Source organism: Papio anubis, chromosome 11 (genome assembly GCF_008728515.1).
Source record: "Papio anubis isolate 15944 chromosome 11, Panubis1.0, whole genome shotgun sequence".
NCBI classification, from domain to species: Eukaryota; Metazoa; Chordata; class Mammalia; order Primates; family Cercopithecidae; genus Papio; species Papio anubis.
In genome coordinates, this window is record NC_044986.1 from 30,534,442 (window position 1) to 30,556,164 (window position 21,723).

At 42.3% G+C, this 21,723-nt stretch overlaps 1 protein-coding gene across 1 annotated transcript in view; it reads right to left on the bottom strand.

Moving 5' to 3' along the window:
- Positions 1-1,242: 1,242 nt before the first annotated feature.
- Positions 1,243-21,723, bottom strand: part of AS3MT (arsenite methyltransferase) — a 28,890-nt gene continuing 8,409 nt past the window's right edge. Inside the window, exons 8-11 of the mRNA XM_021942972.2 lie at positions 20,889-21,020; positions 20,404-20,546; positions 11,663-11,797; positions 1,243-1,739 (exon numbers count right to left, since the gene is read on the bottom strand). Coding sequence (XP_021798664.2) covers positions 1,632-1,739; positions 11,663-11,797; positions 20,404-20,546; positions 20,889-21,020 — 518 coding nt within the window. The 3' untranslated portion in view covers positions 1,243-1,631. The remainder of the gene's footprint in view (positions 1,740-11,662; positions 11,798-20,403; positions 20,547-20,888; positions 21,021-21,723) is intronic.

Consider the following 21,723-nt stretch of genomic DNA (forward strand, 5'->3'; position numbering starts at 1 on the left):
TCCAGTTAGGATAATTTACAACAGATAATCACTATGTCATCAGTCATTAGGGTGAGATATTTATTATTCATTTGTTTTCTTGAGATACTTGATTCAAAGATGTTTATGATTAATTTGTTTTCTTAATTCTATTGCAAAAAAAGGAAAAAGAAAAAAAAAAGCATTTGCTTAAAAGCTACCTCAAAAGTTCTCCTACCAAACATGATTTGGCAATCTTTGGCATGATTAGTATGATGGCAGTAGGAGCTTTGTTTAATAAGCAAACATGATGAAAAGTCCAAAAGGTGCTATGCAAAAGATCAGAAGGAAGATATTTTTCCTGAGCCCCTCTGCCAACTGTTACTTCTTCTGATGCCTTTCCTGCTTCTTTTTTTTTTTTTTGAGACAGAGTCTCGCTCTGTCACCCAGGCTGGAGTGCAGTGGCCGGATCTCAGCTCACTGCAAGCTCCGCATCCCAGGTTTACGCCATTCTCCTGGCTCAGCCTCCTGAGTAGCTGGGACTGCAGGCGCCTGCCACCTCGCCCGGCTAGTTTTTTGTATTTTTTAGTAGAGACGGGGTTTCACCGGGTTAGCCAGGATGGTCTCGATCTCCTGACCTTGTGATCCGCCCGTCTCGGCCTCCCAAAGTGCTGGGATTACAGGCTTGAGCCACCGCGCCCAGCCTCCTTTCCTTCTTCTTTAGTTTTTCTTTTTCCTTTCTTTCTTTTTTTTTTTTTTTTTTGAGACGGAGTCTCGCTGTGTCGCCCAGGCTGGAGTGCAGTGGCGCGATCTCGGCTCACTGCAAGCTCCGCCTCCCGGGTTCACGCCATTCTCCCGCCTCAGCCTCCGAGTAGCTGGGACTACAGGCGCCCGCCACCACGCCCGGCTAGTTTTTTGTATTTTTTAGTAGAGACGGGGTTTCACCGGGTTAGCCAGGATGGTCTCGATCTCCTGACCTTGTGATCCGCCCGTCTCGGCCTCCCAAAGTGCTGGGATTACAGGCTTGAGCCACCGCGCCCAGCCTCCTTTCCTGCTTCTTAAACAAGCCTTAAGACAGCTTCTCTGTTCCATTTCTGACCACTACGTGGCACCAGAACTTTGAATTAGGAAATAGAAAAAGTCTGCTTAACAAGTCTTCATATGATTTGCTGTGAATCTTTAATCAATGCCTCGTGAAAATAATTCATTTATTTTTTTCAGTGATTTGGAATATGGTGGCTCTCTGCCATTTGTTGTTGTTTTTTTTTTTCTTTTTTTTTTTTATTTTGAGACAGAGTCTTGCTCTGTTGCCCAGGCTGGAGTACAGTGGCACAATGTTGACTCACTGCAGCCTCCACTTCCTGGGTTCAAGCAATTCTCCTGCATCAGCCTCTTTAGTAGCTGGGACTATAGATGTGCACCACCATGCCCAGCAAATTTTTTTGTATTTTTAGTAGAGACAGGATTTTACCATGTTGGCCAGGCTGGTATCAAACTCCTGACCTCAGGTGATCTGCCTGTCTCCGCCTCCCAAAGTGCTGGGATTATAGGCATGAGCCACCATGTCCAGCCCCATTTGTTGTTTCTTATGGTCTGTGCTATGTGGAAAAGCAGGTTAAAAAACATGCAAATCACTCTTGCCCACTACTGTGATCCCCTGGTTGGCTCTAGATTTAGCAGCTTTTCTTTGTGCCACAGCAGCCTCCAGCAGCATCAGGGACACATCTGGACTTCATACTGTCAGACTCTTCTGCAAGCTTAAATGGATCTGTGATTATATCCTGTCAAAAGGCAAACCAAAATGAAAGGACAAGTTAAAGATGTTTTAATGTACCCAAACACTAATATTTCTGTTTGACTTAGGTTGACTTACACAGAACAGAGATAAAATTTTACAATTCCATGGGGTCCTGGGAGTAACATCAGTCATTCTGCCATAAAGGCACTTGCTTCCTGAAGCTTCTAATGAAATTATTACCACTTTCAAGGTAAACTTCACTTAAAGCTTCTTAAAGATGGTCCCTATTGGGCAGAGCATTGATTTTTGCTCAGTTGATTTTGTTTTATGGGATTGTCATTTGCATGTGCCTTTTAAACTTCTTTGTGACTGAGATACAGAAATGCTAAAACTTCTTCTCTTCCCTTATTCTAATCTCCAGGAACATTTATACCAAACAGGAAAGTGAGTCCCAGATGTAGGGCTGTCACTAGCAATTGCTGATGCTCAGATGAAATTGCCAACAATGGCCAGACAGATCTCAGAGGAGAGTGAGATAAGACTGCTGTATTTATTTAAAAGATAAGACTGCTGTATTTAGGCCGGGCGCGGTGGCTCAAGCCTGTAATCCCAGCACTTTGGGAGGCCGAGACGGGTGGATCACGAGGTCAAGAGATCGAGACCATCCTGGCTAACACGGTGAAACCCCGTCTCTACTAAGAAATACAAAAAACTAGCCGGGCGAGGTGGCGGGCGCCTGTAGTCCCAGCTACTCGGGAGGCTGAGGCCGGAGAATGGCGTGAACCCGGGAGGCGGAGCTTGCAGTGAGCTGAGATCCGGCCACTGCCCTCCAGCCTGGGCAACGAAGGAAACCCCGTCCCCCAAAAAAAAAAAAAAAAAAAAAGACTGCTGTATTTATTTTCCTTCCTTTCACCTCCAAATGAGATACTTCTAACAATAGCACCAGTGGGGTCAGAGAAAAGCCAGGTACAGAGATAGGAAATCAAGAGCATGGGGGCTGGGCACGGTGGCTTATGCCTGTAATCCCAGCATTTTGGGAGGCCGAGGCAGGTGGATCACCCGAGGCCAGGAGTTCGAGACCAGCCTGGGCAATACGGCAAAATCCCATCTCTACTAAAAATACAAAAAGTTGCTGGGTGTGGTGGCACATGCCTGTATTCTCAGCTACTCAGGAGGCTGAGGCAAGAGAATCGCTCGAACCTAGGAGGTGGAGGTTGCAGTGAGCTGAGATCACACCACTGCACTCCAACCTGGGTGACAGAGTTAGCCTCTATCTCAAAAAAAAAAAAAAAAAAAAAAAAAAAAAAGCATGAACATGCCACTTTAAATAATGGTAATGAATTCATTATAACATAAATTTACAGTCCTACTACTTATTGTTGGTCACTGCAAATAGAGGGTTGTACAAGGCAGGCACAGACTCTACATTCATGAAACTGATAGACTAGTGGACCATTCCCTTTACTAAAGTGACTGACTTCCTGCTGGGCTTGGTCTCTCTGTCCCTCAGTGTCTTCCTTTCCGAAATGAAGAGGTCTGCCTGCATCTGGTGAGATGAGCTTCTGGCAGGGGATCTCCAAGCCTGGAAGAAGGCCAGCTCTGCTGGTTGCTACTGCTAGGACTTCACATCGACTACATTTCCACCTCTCAGTATACTGGAACTCCTGCTTGAAAGGGTTTGCCCTGGCCTGGTGCGGTGGCTCATGTACTCTGGGAGTAATCCCAGCACTCTGGGAGGGCAAGGCAGCAGATCACCTGAGGTCAGGAGTTCGAGACCAACCTGGCCAACGTGGTGAAACCCCATCTCTACTGAAAATACAAAAATTAGTTGGGCATGGCGGCTACTAGGGAGGCTGAGGCAGGAGAATCGCTTGAACCCTCTTCTTCCCACTCAATGATCTATCCACCAACAGGAGATGGTGACATCAATATCACTTCTAAATGCATGCTTCTAGTTCAAAAAGATCTCAAGACTTGAAGGAAATGAAAGGTGGAGTGCCCAGATAAGCCGTCCTTTCCTGCACCAACATCCTGTGAGTCTATGAAAAGTTTAGCTATGGAGAGACGGAGCAGCACACTGGCTTAGAGTGTCAGCTCCAGAATCAGATGTGGGTGCAAATTCGCCACTTTCTAGCTATATGACTTTGGATTTGTAAATGAATCTTTCGGAGCCTCAGTCTCTCCATCTGTCAAATGAAGATAATAAGGGTTATTTTGAGGACTAAATGACAGGGTGCCTTAAACATATTAACTATTCAATAAAAGTTAATTCCTCTATATTACTGCTATGATTGTTAATGCTTTTACTACCATTACTACTAAGACAGTCCATCGCCCTAATCCTGTTAGCATCATTTCAGATGCTGCAGTGTTTTGTTGTTGTTTCTTTTTTTTTTTTTTTGAGAGGGAGTCTCCCTTTATTGCCAAGGCTGGAGTGCAGAGGCATGATCTTGGCTCACTGCAACCTCTGCCTCCCAGGTTCAAGTGATCCTCCTGCATCAGCCTCCCGAAAAGCTGAGACTACAGGCACCCACCACCACACCCAGCTAATTTTTGTATTTTTAGTAGAGAGGGGGTTTCACCATGTTGGACAGGCTGCTCTTGAACTCCTGACCTCAAGTGATCCACCCGCCTCAGCCTCCCAAAGTGCGGGATTAGAGGCTGGAGCGACTGCGCCCAGCCAGATGCTGCAGTGTTTTAATAGTGTTCATTGTTTTAATGGCAAAATACACTTTGCATATCAGGATTGAAAAGAAGATGAAGAAAAGAAAATGCAGAAGGACTTTCAGGACGTTAAGTACATGCAAGACCCTGCATGCCACCTGCATGTACTGTCTGTACTCCAGCGTTTATCATAAAGGTCTTCCGTTTAAAAGAAAAAAAAAAAGATAAGAATGTCCTTCCCTAAGAGCACAAGGTTATATTCCTAGGTCACACAGCTGTTCCATTTATTAAAATCTTCCTTCAGTGTCACTTATTCCCATTTCAAAAACTTGAAACTGACCTAAAGACACTGGCATATCTGCAGGCTGAAATAAATTAAAGCAGAAAGGAGACCTTATGTTGGGATAAACCAGATCAAATATGTGGAATTTTACAATTTATATCTAAGGTCAAGAACCTCCTGTACATGCGTTGCATGTACACTGGGAGGGAGAACAAGGGCAGCTACACTGAAAGAAAATGGTCGTCTGCAGAAGCAAACTCATTTAATTCCTTTTTAAAAAAAAAAATAGCCAGAGTGGCTGGGCACAGTGGCTCACACCTGTCATCCCAGCACTTTGGGAGGTCGAGGCGGGCGCACTGCCTGAGCTCAGGAGTACGCGACTGGCCTGGGCAACATGGTGGAACCTCGTCTCTACTAAAATACAAAAAATGAGCCGGGCGTGGAGGCATGTGCCTGTAGTCCCAGCTACTCAGGAAGCTGAGGCAGGAGAATTGCTTGAACCCAGGAGGCGGAGGAGTGAGCCAAGATCGTGCCACTGCACTTCAGCCTGGGTGACAGAGCGAGACTCTGTCTCAAAAACAAACAAAAAATTAGCCAGAGTACACTGAAAATGCTGTAGCTCGAGGAAAGACCCTCTTTACTTGTAAGCATTATCTTCTGATAGCTTTTTTTTTTTTTTTTTTTTGAGACAGAGTCTCGGTCTGTTGCCCAGGCAGGAGTGCAGTGGTGTGATCTCGGCTCACTGCAAGCTCCCCGTCCTGGGTTCACGCCATTCTCCTGCCTCAGTCTCCCGAGTAGCTAGGACTACAGGCGTCAGCCACCACACCCACCTAATTTTTTGTACTTTTAATAGAGATGGGGTTTCACCGTGTTAGCCAGAATGGTCTCGATCTCCTGACCTCGTGATCCACCCGCCTTGGCCTCCCAAAGTGCTGGGATTGTAAGCGTCAGCCACTGCGCCCGGCCTTCTGATAGTTTTTATAACCAGTATTTAGGAAACCAGGTTTTAGAAGAATTAGAATGATAAAAACCTTTCAAAATAAATATTGATTCTCATCAGCAGGTTTTCTTATCAATGAACTCTCAGGAGTTTCAAAATATCAGTGACGTATTTTTGAAATGTTTAATGAATTGAATACTCAAAAGCCAGATCTCTCTGCTTTCCACAGTATCACCTTCTTCGAACAACAGAAGAGTCAGAACAGCAGTGTACTGAATAATTTAATAAAGCAAAGAGAGTATCACTCTTCAGCTCTAGGTGGCTTGTATACTGGGCTTGGGTTAGATTCATGCTGGTAATACTGGCTCCAGATTTTGGGGTCCAGGATTCCTATATTTTAGGTTCAATTAACCTTCCCCAACTACAAATGTACCGTTTTTGAAAGTGATTTCTCAAAAAGCTTTGTGCTTTTTTTTTTTTTTTTTTTTTTTTTTGAGGCAGAGTCTTGCTCTGTTGCCCAGGCTGGGGTGCAGTATTGCAATCACGGCTTACTCCAACCTCCACATTCCAGGCTCAAAACGATCCTCCTGCCTCAGCCTCCCAAGTAACTGGGATTATAGGCATTTGCCACCATGCCCAGCTAATTTTTGTATTTTTAGTAGAGACACAGTTTCAGCATGTTGGCCAGCCTGCTCTTGACCCCCTGACCTCAAGTGGTCTGCCAGCCTCAGCTTCCCAAAGTGCTGAGATTGACTGGGCACAGTGGCTCATGCTTGTAATCCCAGCACTTTGGGAGGCCAAGGCAGGTGGATTGCCTGAGGTCAGGAGTTCGAGACCAGCCTGACCAACATGGTAAAACCCCATCTCTACGAAAAATACAAAAATTAGCCGGTCATGATGGTGCACACCTGTAATCCCAGCTACTTGGGAGGCTGAGGCAGGAGAACTGCTTGAACCCAGGAGGCGGAGGTTGCAGTGAGCAAAGATCGTGCCATTGCACTCCAGCCTGGGCAACAAGAGCGAAGCTCTGTCTCAAAAAAAAAAGCTAGTATTGTTTTGTTGTTGTTTATTTGTTTTTGTTTTTTTTGAGATGGAGTTGCGCTCTCGTTCCCCAGGCTGGGCAACCTACATGGGTGGATCACCTGGTGGCGTGAGCCACCACGCCTGGCAAAGTTAGTATTACTGTAACAATGGTTTGTAACTCTACTTTTTGTTTTCCACATGATTTAAGAGACCAGTGCCTTTAAAATAATTACTACTTTATGTTTTGGGGACACAAAATGAATAAAGACATAATTTTGTGATATCAAGAACTAGAAAGACCTGGGCATGGTAGTTCATGCCTATAATCCCAGTACTTTGGGAGGCCAAGGCTGGTGGATCATCTGATGTTAGGAGTTCGAGACCAGGCTGGCCAACATGGTGAAACCCCACCTCTACTAAAAATACAAAAAATTAGCTAGGCATGGTGGCTGGCACCTGTAATCCCAGCTACTTGTGAGGCTGGGGCAGGAGAATCACTTGAACCCAGGAAGTGGAGGCTGCAGTGAGCCAAGATTGTGCCACTGCAGTCCAGCCTGGGTGATAGAGTAAAATTCTGTTAAAATAAAAAATAAAAATAAAATAAAATAAAATAAAAACTAAAACGGTTGAGAACAAGCTTTAAAGGAGCAGAATTTTAGTATGTTATTGAAGTTAAGCTGTATAAATTCAAATTAGGCTATCATAACTATAGGATGTTAAATATTATCAACAAAAAGAGTCAAACTCTAAAATACTTGAAAAGATTTTTTTCTGAGCTAAATAAGTGACCAGTGGCCTGTGACACAGCCCTCAGGAGATCTGCAAACATGTGCCCAAAGTGGTTACCCTATAACTTGGTTTTACACATTTTAGAGAGATATAAGATATCGATCAATACATATAATATGTACATTGGTTCAGGCCAGAAACGTGGGACAACTGGAAGTGGGGGCTTCCAGGTCATAGGCAAATTCAAAGATTTTGTGATTGGCAATTGGTTGAGTTATAATCCAGAGACCTGGGATCAACAGAAGGGAGTGTCTAGGTTGTGATAAGAGGTTGTGGAGACCAAGGTTTTATCATGCAGATGAAGCCTCCAGGTAGCAGGCTTTGGAGAGAATAGATTGTAAATGTTTCTTATCAGATTTAAAGAGTCTGTTCTATCAGTCTTCAGATAATGCTGGTCAGCAGTGTCTGAATTCCAAAAGGGAGGAGGGAATAATGAGGCATGTCCAACTTCTCTTTCCCTTCATGACCTGAACTAGTTTTTCAGGTTAACTTTGGAATGCCTTTGGCCAACAGGAGGGGTTCATTCAGATGGTTGGGGGTTTAGAATTTTATTTTTGATTTACTTTCTCCTCATTCTGGCCTAGATTAGTCAGAGGCAACATCAGTGGTCACCAAACTTTTATTTTATCTCATTGTGTTGCTGGGGTGGCATGGCTGCCTTCCCTGGGTCCATCCTGTCCCTTGGTGGGACCCCTATGGTCAAGGGGCTTAGAGCCAAAAGACATATAGTGAATTTGAAAGTTCTAGGTCAGGCCAGGCATGGTGGTTCACGCCTGTAATCCCAGCACTTTGGGAGGCTGAGACAGGTTGATCACCTGAGGTCAGGAGTTTGAGACCAGCCTGACCAACATGGTGAAACCCCGTTTCTACTAAAAATATAAATTAGGGCCAGGCACGGTGGCTCATGCCTGTAATCCCAGCATTTTGGGAGGCTGAGGTGGGCAGATCACGAGGTCAGGAGTTCAAGACCAGCCTGGCCAATATGGTGAAACCGCATCTCTACTAAAAAAAAAAATAAAAATTAGCCGTGTGTGGTGGCAGGCACCTGTAGTCACATCTACTCTGGAGGCTGAGGCAGAAGAATCGCTTGAACTGAGGAGGCAGAGGTTGCAGTGAACCAAGATCGCACCACTGCACTCTAGCCTGGGCAACAGAGCGAGACTCCATCATGAAAAAAAAAAAGAAAAACAATTAGCTGGGCATGGTGGCGCATGCCTGTAATCACAGCTACTCAGGAGGCTGAGGCAGGAGAATCGCTTGAACCTGTGAGGGAGAGGTTGCAGTGAGACGAGATCACGCCACTGTACCCCAGCCTAGGCGACAGAGTGAGACCCTGTCCCAAAAAAACGAAAGTTCAAGGCCAGATGGGAATGGATGTGGATAGGCGTTCATAAACCCTTAAAATTTCTTTTTTTTTTTTTTTTTTTGGGGATGGAGTCTGGCTCTGTCGTCCAGGCTGGAGTGCAGTGGCCGGATCTCAGCTCACTGCAAGCTCTGCCTCCCAGGTTCACGCCATTCTCCTGCCTCAACCTCCCGAGTAGCTGGGACTACAGGTGCCTGCCACCTTGCCTGGCTAGTTTTTTGTATTTTTTTTAGTAGAGACGGGGTTTCACCGTGTTAGCCAGGATGGTCTCGATCTCCTGACCTCGTGATCCGCCCGTCTCGGCCTCCCAAAGTGCTGGGATTACAGGCTTAAGCCACCGCGCCTGGCCAAAATTTCTTAATATAAAAGCCAACAAACAAAAAGCCAAAGGTGAGGTTAAAAAATTGACTTATCTTTAACTTCTATGTGTTGCACTACTGTAATTTTGGTTTTAGTTACAGACGTACAGCAATTAGCTATACAAAACATAAGCATTGTTAAAACCTTTTAAGCTAAGGAATTTAGAGACTTCTGTTGTGCTACAATGTTTTTTGTGGTCTTTCAGTAATTTGTTCTAAAATTAATTAATTAATTATTTATTTATTTATTTATTTATTTATTTATTTTGAGACAGAGTCTTGCTCTGTTGCCAGGCTGGAGTGCAGTGGCATGATCTCGATCTCGTCTCACTGCAACCTACGCCTCCTGGGCTCAAGCAATTCTCCTGCGTCAGCCTCCCAAGTAGCTGGGACTACAGGCTCATGCCATCATGCCTGGCTAATTTTTTTTTGTATTTTAGTAGAGATAGGGTTTCACCATGTTGCCCAGGCTGGTCTCAAACTCCTGAGCTCAGGCTATCTGCACACCTTGGCCTCCCAAAGTGCTAGGATTACAGGTGTGAGCCACTGTGCCTGGCCTCTTCTAAAATTTTAAAAAATATTTATGTTATCTGCATAAATCTCATAACTCAGAGTATTAAACCTAGGAGGCTTTGACATGAGGTACCTTTATATCCTCTCAGTAAGAATTTTCTTTTCATTCTACGAGAAGCAGGAAATTCTTTATGGTTGGGATGGATGAAAAAGGTGCCACACACATAATAACCCAGGAGGCAGAGTCCCTTATTTTACCAGCTGTTTAGGCATCTGTGTGCCCATTTTTTATTTGGAGGGTCTAAACTAATCCTCTCAAAACTGGCCCTAAGAGTCTCACACACCTACCTCTTCTGTGATAGGTCCCTGGGCCTAGAGAAGGGTGCTTATATAATTTTAGCAGCAAGGAATTTGCAGTGAAAAGCAGATTAGGACCAGTGCAATTCCAAATGAGAATTCTCTAGCCTTAGAATACCATGATTCTGGTTTCCTTGGAAGTAAAAGAAGGAGATATAAATAACATTAATAATATGACAGTCAAAAGAGTATTTGTGTATCAGAACATAAAAAGGAACCTATTCCATTTAGGGCACAAACTAAAAACATGAAGAAAAATTATAACCTGGTTTATCTTTAGAGGGTTATTGTAGCCAATAAATAATTAATGATTCAATATGCATTCAAAAACAAAAGTCCAGGCTGGAAATCTAGTAACAAGTATTATAGTTTTCCTTTGAAAGCATTTCTCTCTCTAGCCTTTTTTTTTTTTTTTTTGGAGACAGAGTCTCACTCTGTTGCCCAGGCTGGAGTGCAGTGGTTTGCCCTCCACCTCCCTAAGCTCAAGCAATCCTCCCATTCCAGCCTTTTGAGTAGCTGGGATTACCGGCATGCACCACCATACCCAGCTAATTTTTTTGTATTTTTGGTAGAGATGGGGTTTCAACATGTTGCCCAGGCTGGTCTCAAACTCCTGGGCTCAAGCAATCTGCCTGTCTCAGCCTTCCAAAGTGCTGGGATTATGAGTGTGAACTTCTGTGCCCAGCTCCTCCTTTTATACTAAAGACAAATTATAGTAAGGCCACTTTGTGTGCTAAATAAATTTTAGGCTTATTATACTTTGCCTGATCATTTGCATAAAGTCCAGCAAGAATTTGGCCATATAGGCCCTTTTTAAGTTGGCTTTGCTGGAACTTTACCTAAAAATGTTATTCCAGTCAAAGCTTTGGTAAAATAACCAAGTGTCTCCATTGTCCTGTTTTGAAAGAAAAGACTCTTACTAAACTTATGCAAATAACTGTATTATTATAAAATCAGAATACTCACGAAAGGTTTCTGAGTTTTGGAGAACTTGTTAAAGTAGGTAGAATAGCTAGTCAGGCGTGAGCAGGGCAGGAGAGGGCTCCCCCAACCGACTCCACCAGGAATGTCAGGCCAGCATTAAGTGATGATCAGGTGGTTGTTAACTGTCTCTCGAAAATCACAGTTGGTCACAGACAGCAGCAGGGAAAGGAAGTCTCTCAATAAACAGAAACACCTGAAACTGGTGATCAGCAGCTTCCCAATAAGATCTCAGGAGTTGGGCAAGTGGGCTCAAGCATGCACATTAAGAGGCAAAATGGTAGTGTTTAACTGGTATATAACCTTCTAACATTTGACCAGTAAGGGAAGCGTGCCTCAAGAGAGTATGCATACTGGCCGGGCACAGTGGCTGACGCCTGTAATCCCAGCACTTTGGGAGACTGAGGCAGGTGGGTCACCTGAGGTCAGGAATTCAAGACCAGCCTGGCCAACATGGCAAAACCCCATCTCTACTAAAAAATGCAAAAATTATCCGGGCGTGGTGGTGGGTGCCTGTAATTCCAGCTAATTGGGAGGCTGAGGCAGGCAGAATTGCTTGAACCCAGGAGGCGGAGGTTGCAGTGAACCAAGATCGCACCATTGCACTCCAGCCTGGGTGAAAGAGAGAGACTCTGTCTCAAAAATAAATAAATAAAATAAAATAGTTCTCTGAGGTAGCGAAAGCCAGACAAACCTTTAACTCTAAAGCAGAACAGCCTCCAGATATTGGCAACTTCTCTCCAATTGGTCTGATCAGAAAATCTTGAGCAAATCGTGAATTCTTCAAGATAGCTGCTCTTTCTTCATCCACTTCAACAATTTCACCTTCCTAAACAGTAGTATAAAAAAACATATACTAAGAGTTGCAACTTTAGTCTCAATAGAAGAAAAATGCCCAGAAGTACCGTTTTCTCCACATCCTCACCAGCACTAATCCTTACACACTGTTGGTGGGAATTTAAATTAGTACAGCCATTATGGAAAAGAGTATGGAGATTCCTCAAAAAATTAAAAATAGAACTACTATATGACCCAGCAATCCCCCTACTGGGTATATATCTTAAAAAAATGAAATTGGCCAGGCACGGTAGCTCATGCCTGTAATCCCAGCACTTTGGGAGGCTGAAGCGGGTGGATCATGAGGTCTGGAGTTCGAGACCAGCCTAGCCAATATGATGAAACCCCGTCTACTAAAAATATTAAAAAATTAGCCGGGTATGGTGGCATGTGCCTGTAATCCAAGCTATTCAGGAGGCTGAGGCAGAAGAATCTCTTGAACCCAGGAGGCGGAGGTTATAGTGAGCTGAGATCACACCACTTCTTTCCAGCCTGGGCAACAGAGTGAGACTCTATCTCAAAAGAAAAAGAAAATGAAATCAGTATGTCAAGGAAATATCTGCACTCCTAATATCTGCACAACTAACGTTGACTGTTGACTGCAGCATTAATCACAATAACCAAGATATGGAATCAACCTAAGCATCCATCAGTGGATGAATGGATGAGGAAAATGTGGCGTATATACACAATGGAATACTATTCAGATTTTTAAAAAGAAGGAAATCCTGTCAGTTGCAGCAACATGCATGGAACTGCAGGTCATTAGGTTAAGAGAAATAAGGCAAACACAGAAAGACAAATATCATATGTTCTCACTGATATGTGGAAGCTAAAAAAGTGGATCTCATTAAGATAGAGAGTATACTAATAGCTACCAAAGGCCAGAAAGAGTACAGAATGGGGGAGATAAAGAGAAGTTGATTAATGGTTACAAATATAGGGTTTGATGAAATAAATAAGACCTAGTGTTTGATACATCAGTAAAGTGACTAGTTTACGGTAATATATTGTATATTTCAAAATAGCTAGAAGAGAATAATTTGAATGTTTCTAACATAAAGAAAAGACAGGGCCAGGTGTGGTGGCTCACACCTGTAATCCCAGCACTTTGGGAGGCTGAGGCAGATGGATCGCCTGAGGTCAGGAGTTCGAGACCAGGCTGACCAACATGGTAAAACCCTGTCTCTACTAAAAATACAAAATTAGCCGGGCATGGTGGCACATGCCTGTAATCCCAGCTACTCGGGAGACTGAGGCAGGAGAATTGCTTGAGCCTGGGAGGCAGAGGTTGTGGTGAGCCGAGATCGCACCATTGCACTCCAGCCTGGGCAAAAAGAGCGAAACTCCATCTCAAAAAAAAAAAAAGAAAGAAAGAAAAGACAAATATTGAAGGTGATAGTTATCCCAATTACACTAATTTGATCTTTACAATTATATTAATGTCTCAAATTATCATATGAACCCCCCAAAAATCTACATCAATTATGCATCAATTTTTTAAAAATGTTGTCTTTATGTATCAATAATAACACTGAATGAAAATGGACTCAGTTCTCCAATTAAGAGGCATAGTGCTGTGAAAAAGCTTGTGGCAAAGAGGAGCAAAAAAAGAAGCAGGTTCTGACGTTCACTCTTGACTGCACCCACCTTGTAGAAAATGGAATCATAGATGCTGCCAATTTTGAGCAGTTTTTGCAAGAGAGGATCAAAGTGAATGGAAAAGCTGGGAATCTTGGTGGAGCATTATAACCATCAAAAGGAACAAGAGCAAGATCACTGTGACTTCTGAGGTACCTTTTCCAAAAGGTATTTGAAATATCTCACCAAAAAATATTTGAAGAATAATCTATGTGATTGGTTGTGTGTAGTTGCTAACAGCAAAAAGAGTTATTATGAATGAAGTTACTTCCAAATTAACCTGGACGAAGAAGAGGAGGAAGGTTAATATAAAAATTTATTTATCTGGAATATTTTGTATGAGTTCTTGAATAAAACTTGGGAACCTCCACCCCCAAAAAAGGAATAGAGTGGCTGAATGCATACAAAAACCAGACCCAATTATATGCTGCCTACAATAAACCTACTTTATAAAAATACTGAAAGTGAAGGGGTGGAAAAAAGACATTCCAAGCAACTGGAAACCAAAAAAGAACAGGAGTGGCTATACTTATATCAGATAAAATAAACTATGAATCAAGGCTGTCAAAAAAAGCAAAGAAGGTCACTATATAATGATAAAGGGGTCAATTCAGCAAGAGGATATAAGTATCTATGCACCCAACATTGGAACTCCGAAGTATATAAAGCAAACATTAATAGATCTAAAAGAAGAAATATACTGTAATGCAATAGTAGTAGGGGACTTTAACACCACACCTCACTCTCAGTAAGACAGATCATCCAGGCAGAAAATAATAAAGAAACATTAAACTATATACTAGCTCAAATAGGCCTAGCTGACATTTACAGAACATTTCACCCAACTACTGCAGAATAGACATTCTGCTCAATAGCACATAGAACATCCTCCAGCACAGACTATATCTTAGGCCACAAAACAAGTCTTAACAAATTCAAAAAAGTAGACATCATAACAAGTATCTTTCTTACCACAATGGAATAAAATTAGAAATCAATAACAAGAACCTTGGAAAATACACAAACACATGGAAATTAAACAACATGCTACTGAATAACCAATGGGTCCATGAAGAAATTAGGAGAAACATTTAAAATTTCTTGAAACAAATGAAAATGGAAATACAACATGCAAAAATCTATGGGATACAGCAGAAGCAGCACTAAGAGGAAAGTTTATAGCAATAAATGCCTATATCAAAAAAGTAGAAAGATTTCAAATAAGACCAGGTGTGGTGGCCCATGCCTGTAATCTCAGCACTTTGGGAGGCCAAGGCAGGTGGATTGCTTGAGCCCAGGAGTTCAAGGGCAGCCTGGGCAACATGGTGAAAGCCTGTCTCTACAGAAAATACAAAAATCAGCCAGGCATGGTAGCCTGAAGTAGTCCCAGCTACTTCAGATACTGAGGTAGGACGATCGCCTGAGCCCAGGAGGTCAAAGCTGCCATGAACCATGATTGCGCCACTGCATTCCAGTCCAGGTGACAGAGTGAGACCCTGAGAAAGAAAGAAGAAGAAAGGAAGGAAGGGCAGAGCGCGGTGGCTCACACCTGTAATCCCAGCACTTTGGGAGGCTGAGGCGGGCAGATCACAAAGTCAGGAGTTCAAGACCAACCTGGACAATATGGTGAAACCCCGTCTCTACTAAAAATAAAAAAAAAAAATAGCCAGGTGTGGTGGTGCATGCCTGTAATCCCACCTACTTGGAAGGCTGAGGCAGGAGAATCTCTTGAACCTGGGAGGTGGAGGTTGCAGTGAGCCGAGATTGTGCCACTGCACTCCAGCCTGGGCGACAGAGCAAGATTCCACCTCAAAAAAAAAAAAAAAAAAAAGAGAAAGAAAGAAAAGAAAAAAGAAAATTGCTAAAAGAGTATACTTTAAGTGGTCTCATCACAAATAAATGGTGAATATGTGAGGTAATGCATTTTAATTTTCTCGATTTAGTCATTCCATAATGTACACGTATGTCAAAATATACCGTTGTACACCATAAATATATATATACAATTTTTAAAATTTGTCCATTAAAAAAATAAATACTGGGGGGAAAATTTAGGGCTTTGGACTATTGGGGGTTTTTTGTTTGTTTGTTTGTTTGTTTGTTTTTGAGATGGAGTCTTGCTCTGTTGCCCAAGCTAGAGTGCAGTGGCACGATCTTGGCTCACTGCAACCTCCACCTCCCAGGTTAAAGTGATTCTCCTGCCTCAGCCTCACAAGTAGCTGGGATTACAGGCATGCGCCACCACGCTGGCTAATTTTTGTATTTTTAGTGGAAATGGGGTTTCACCATGTTGGTCAGGCTGGCCTCGAACTCCTGACCTAAGGTAATCCAACTGCCTCGGCCTCCCAAAGTGCTGGGATTACAGGTGTGAGCCACCGCAGCCGGCCAAGGACTGGTGGTTTTTAAAGTGCATTTCTGGCTGGGAACAGTGGCTCACATCTACAATCCTAGTACTTTGGGAGGCTGAGGCAGGCGGATCACCTGAGGTCAGGAGTTTAAGACCAGCCTGGCCAACATGGTGAAACCCTGTCTCTACTAAAAATACAAAAATTAGCTGGGTTCGTTGGCACCCGCCTGTAGTCCCAGCTACTGGAGAGGCTGAGGCAGGAAAATCACTTGAACCAGGGAAGCTGAGGTTGCAGTGAGTCGAGACTGCGCCACTGCACTCTAGCCTGGACAACAGAGCAAGACTCCATCTCAAAAAATATATATATATATAAATATATATAAATATATATATATAAAATATATATATAATATATATATATAAATATATATATAAAAAATTTTGCTTAAAAAATAATTGTATTAAAAATGGTTTTTGAAAACCACTGGAACAAATCAATGGTTTCAAAGGCCCTTCCCACTCTGATTCTATGAATCTACTGGAATAGGCAGCACATCAAGGAGTAGTGCATTATTGAAAAGCATTAAGGGCTCCACCATACCAAGGAGTATTTAAGAAATTTGAAGATGCGGCCGGGCACGGTGGCTCACGCCTGTAATCCCAGCACTTTGGGAGGCCGAGGCGGGTGGATTACCTGAGGTCAGGAGTTCAAGACCAGCCTGACCAACATGGTGAAACCCTGTCTCTAATAAAAATACAAAAATTAGCAGGGTGTGGTGACACACACCTGCAATCCCTGCTACTCAAGAGGCTAAGGCAGGAGAATCAGCATGAACCCGGGAGGCAGAGGTTGCAGTGAGCCGAGATTGAGTCACTCACTGCGCTCCAGCCTAGGTGACAGAGCAAGACTCCATTTCAAAAATAAACAAACAAACAAATAAATAAATAAATAAATAAATAAATTTGAAGATGCTTAGCCAGGTGTAGTCCCAGACTTGGAAGGCTGAGGTGGAAGGATTCCTTGAGGCCAGGAGTTCAGGACTATAGTGGGCTATGCTTACACCTGTGAATAGCCACTGTACCCCAGTGTGGGCAACATAGCAAGTCCCTGTGTCTAAATAAAGAAATAAATACATTTTTTAAATTAAAAAAAAAAAATCTGGAGATGCTATTTAGACCAAAAAATCAGAAGAAGCCGGGCACAGTAACACATGCTTGCAACTTTGGGAGGCTGAGGTGGGAGAATTGCTTGAGGCTAGGAGTTCGAGACCAGACTGGGCAATATAAGAACCTGTCTCGGCCGGGCGCAGTGGCTCACACCTGTGATCCCAGCACTTTGGGAGGCCGAGGCGGGCGGATCACGAGGTCAGGAGATGGAGACCACCCTGGCTAACACAGTGAAACCCCGTCTCTACTAAAATAATACAAAAAATTAGCTGGGTGTGGTGGCGGGCACCTGTAGTCCCAGCTACTCAGGAGGCTGAGGCAGGAGAATGGCGTAAACGTGAGCTGAGATTGGGCCACTGCACTCCAGCCTGAGTGACACAGCAAGACTCCATCTCAAAAAAAAAAAAAAAAAAAGAACCTGTCTCACGAATAAAAAATTAAAAATTAAAAAATTAGCCAGGCATGGTGACACATGCCTGTAGTCCCAGCTACATGGGAGGCTGAGGTGGGAGAATCACTTGAGCCCAGGAGTTTGAGGTTACAGTGAGCTATGACTTTACCACTATACTCCAGCATGGGTGACAGAGACCCTGTCTCTAAAATAGATAAATAAATAAATCAGAAAAATAAAATATTAATAGGAAGTTCTTCCACCTTTGGAATAAATAATGACTGTATCTTCTTTTCACTGAAATTGCCACATGTACCCAGTGTTTTGCTACATTATTGCTAATCTTTATAGAAATTCTGCAAAGCAAGTATTATCCCTGCTTTTACCGTAGAACAAACTGTAACCCAACGAATTTTGATGACTTCTTCAAGTTTACCCAAGTAATAAATAATACAGCCAGAAAACATATACAATTCTGTGTTCCTCAGTAAATGAGATTAGCATCTAATGAGTAGCACGCCTTTACTAACTTACTAAGTTGTAATATAAAATGATCTTTATTTAGTTAATTGCTAGAGAGATTTAGCATAATTTTGTTCTGGATTCAGTAAATCAAGTCAGCTTGGATCATTCACCTTAACTTTTCCTTTAGCAGTCACTAGTTTCCATTAAGTAGTGTTCTATAAACTTTGATCCAAAGCAGAATCAATGTCTTATCCGTCTTGTGACTTAAAGTTCTGTGACTGTGATGCATGTGAGTGTTCTGACTTCATCTGTTCCTCTGACTATGGTGTTTCGCTTACCATGGCATTCATAGGATGAAATGAATGACTGCCCAGAATGAGAATTTGTCCAGATTATTCAGATAAACATCATAAAGCAGAATACATGAATAAATAAGTAGAACATTAATAAAATTCCAAAATACTCAATGGGAAATGACTAGTAATACAGGCTTTCAAGAGTTGGTACCTTTTAGCGATATTTGCATATACTCTGGGATTTTAAGGAACTGAGAAAACAGCAAAGTTGACTAAATTTTATATTTCTTGTCCTCTAAATATTTTGATAATTTCTGGATTGGTGCAGTGATGTTTTTGTTCCTTCCATATTTACAAATGAAACATCTTTTTTTAGTGTTTCTGAACCTCAAATCTACTTGGCTTGAAATCAAGTGGTTGGAACACTGTTTGACTTTTATTTGAAGCATGTTGTTGATTGAAAATTTCATTGAGGAAGTTTTCAATCAGTATGATCAGTTTGATTCTGTAATGAGCACAGCAACTAATATTTTTTTTTTTTTTTTTTTTTTTTTTTGTATTTTTAGTAGAGACGGGGTTTCACTGCATTAGCCAGGATGGTCTCGATCTCCTGACCTCGTGATCCACCCGTCTCGGCCTTCCAAAGTGCTGGGATTACAGGCTTGAGCCACCGCGCCCGGCCAGCAACTAATATTTTGAGGAGCTCTGTTTTGAGGACCAATGCTTAAGGTAGACTTTGTTCGTAAACAATATCCCAATAGATTTGTTGACTTGAGGTCTGGTTTTGTTTTGTTTTTTTTCCTAATAGAATTAAGAATTCTAATGTTGAAAAACTATGCAGATTTGTATGGGACAAAGCCTAGAAAAGAGAAATGTAGATTGAATCATAATCTAAATCATGGTATGATACAAGAGGGAAAGTTTTGGTGCCATAATTTCTCCTTTCACTGGTGTTGGACTTAAATCAGTTGAAATGTATTTCTGTACCACAATTTATGCTTCAATAAAAGTGTAATTGTCTAGTGACATTCAGAAAAAAATAAAAAATAATAATAATGATAGAGCCAGAATTTGAACCCAGGTATCTGATTCCAAAGCCTGAACTTTCCCATTTTGAGAAAACAAATCTTACTATGCACAGGGCAGTAAAAATGCCAATTAGTGCCATCATTGAATATTAAAATTTCTTAATTCCTTGACAAACTTACACAACTGAAATACTATTGTACATACTCCTACTCTTTTCCATCCTACTTCTCTATAACTCTATTAATCCAATGTCTGAATGAGGTTTCCTGTAAAAAGTTTTCTTAGGTGGTTAATGGTATTGTGATTATGGGACACATGCTGAAATATTTAAGGGTAAAATGTCATAATATCTGCAACTTATTTTCAATGGCTCAGCAAATAAATAAATATATATATATACACACATAAACACAAACATGGAAAAATGTTCTCAATTGCTGAAATATAGGTAATGCATATGTGGGTATTCATTGTACTATCAACTTTTCTGTATTCAACAGCTTTTTTTTTTTTTGAGACAGAGTCTCGCTCTGTTGCCCAGGCTGGAGTGAAATGGCATGATCTCAGCTCACCACAACCTCCACCTCCTGGGTTCAAGCAATTCTCCTGCCTCAGCCTCCCAAGTAGTTGGGATTCCAGGCACCCACCACCATGCCTGGCTAATTTTTGTATTTTTAGTAAAGACGGGGTTTTGCCATGTTTGTGAGGCTGGTCTCAAACTCCTGACCTCAGGTAATCGGCCCCCCTCAGCCTCCCAAAGTGCTGGGATTATAGGTGTAAGCCACCGCACGCGGCCAAAAACATTTTTATAATAAATATTGAGGGCTGGGCACGGTAGTTCACGCCTGTAATCCCAGCACTTTGAGACGCCAAGGTGGGCAGTTCACTTGAGCCCAGGAGTTCAAGACCAATCTGGGCAACATGGCAAAACCCTGTCTCTACAAAAAATACAAAAATTAGCCGGGTGTGTTGGTGCGCCTGTAGTCCCAGCTACTCAAGAGCCTGAGGTGGGAGGATCGCTTGAGCCCAGGAGGTTAAGGCTGCAGTGAATAGCCTGGGTGACAGAGTGAGACCCTGTCAATAAATAAATATCGGGAAAAACATGCTTTTTTACTCCACTTGAAACACACACATACATTTAAACACACACACAAACAAACCAACACCAGAAAAGTGGGAAGCAATGCAAAGTCAAGAAAAGATAGCTGGAGCAAGGGCAAGAGCAGAAATAATCCAGCAGTCATGGAAGTTGTTTTATTTACCTTAAATGTAAAATTGGCATCGAACATTAGTTCTTTTTCATGTCCTGTAATTCCTCCATTGTAAATAACTTGGCATCTCTTGGTTGGTCCTGTCTTAGAGCATTTGAAGAGGCGAAATGTTGCAGAAACAAAACGACAGTCACCTAAAAACAGAATTTATTCATGGTTCATCTCCAGCACTCCCTCAGTTGTTGCCTTGCTCAGCAGACAAGGAGCAAATACATTATAAAGATGACTTTCTTCTTTGCATGTCATCAATTATCTTTCTGGGCACTTCACTCTATTTACTGAATGACTTCAAAGTGCTGTATTAAATATCAAAATTGGGGGGGGAGTTGGTTACCATTATACAGGAGACAATATAGCTATTTCCAGATAACACAAAGTATCCCTCAATGAGACTCCTTAGAAGTCACTTACTCATCACCACATTTCAATCATTCAAGCTGTAGTTATAATAGTCCCTGCTGTCTGTCATATCTTACCGATAACTCTTTCCAGTTCCTTGTTTTGAATTGTAATGAGATTGGCAGTGACCAAACGTGGAGGGCAGAACCCAATTTTTTGAGTAAGGATGGCAAGTTCCTTCCAGTACAAAGCACCACCCAGACACTCACCTAAAAAACAAAAAGCAAACCAACAACAACAACAAAAACCCACAGACCAACCAACACTTAATACAGTATTAAGGGAATTATTATTCTATATAATTAATTATGACATGGTATCAGTTAAAACATAGATCCTAGCAGTAGAAGCTAACTTGAGCATCCCCCCCCAAGGTCTAGAAAGCCATGGTTAAGATTGGGTGTGCTCCTGACAGTCTCTGGGAACCATTCTTCAGGAGACTCACTGGTGGATTGGTTCTACCCAGCTGCAAGCATAATATTCATGTATGCAGTAGGCCACATTCTGAAAAGCACTATGTTATGTGAATAAAGTAGTATAAAAAATAATTTATAGGTCAAGCATGGTGGCTCACACCTGTAATTCCAGCACTTTGGGAGGCAGAGGTGGGCAGATCACGAGGTCAGGTGTTGGAGACCAGCCTGGCCAACACTGTGAAACCCCATCTCTACTAAAAATACAAAAATTAACTGGGCATGGTGGCAGGCACCTGTAATCCCAGCTACTCGCGAGGCTGAGGCAGGAGAATCACTTGAACCCGGGAAGTGGAGGTTGCAGAGAGCCAAGATTGCCCCCTGCACTCCAACCTGGGTGACAGAGCGAGACTCCATCTCAAAAAAAAAAAAATAGGTTATCACTGGGTTATATGATTATAAGTAATTTTTTTAAAGAGATAGGGTATTACTATGACAC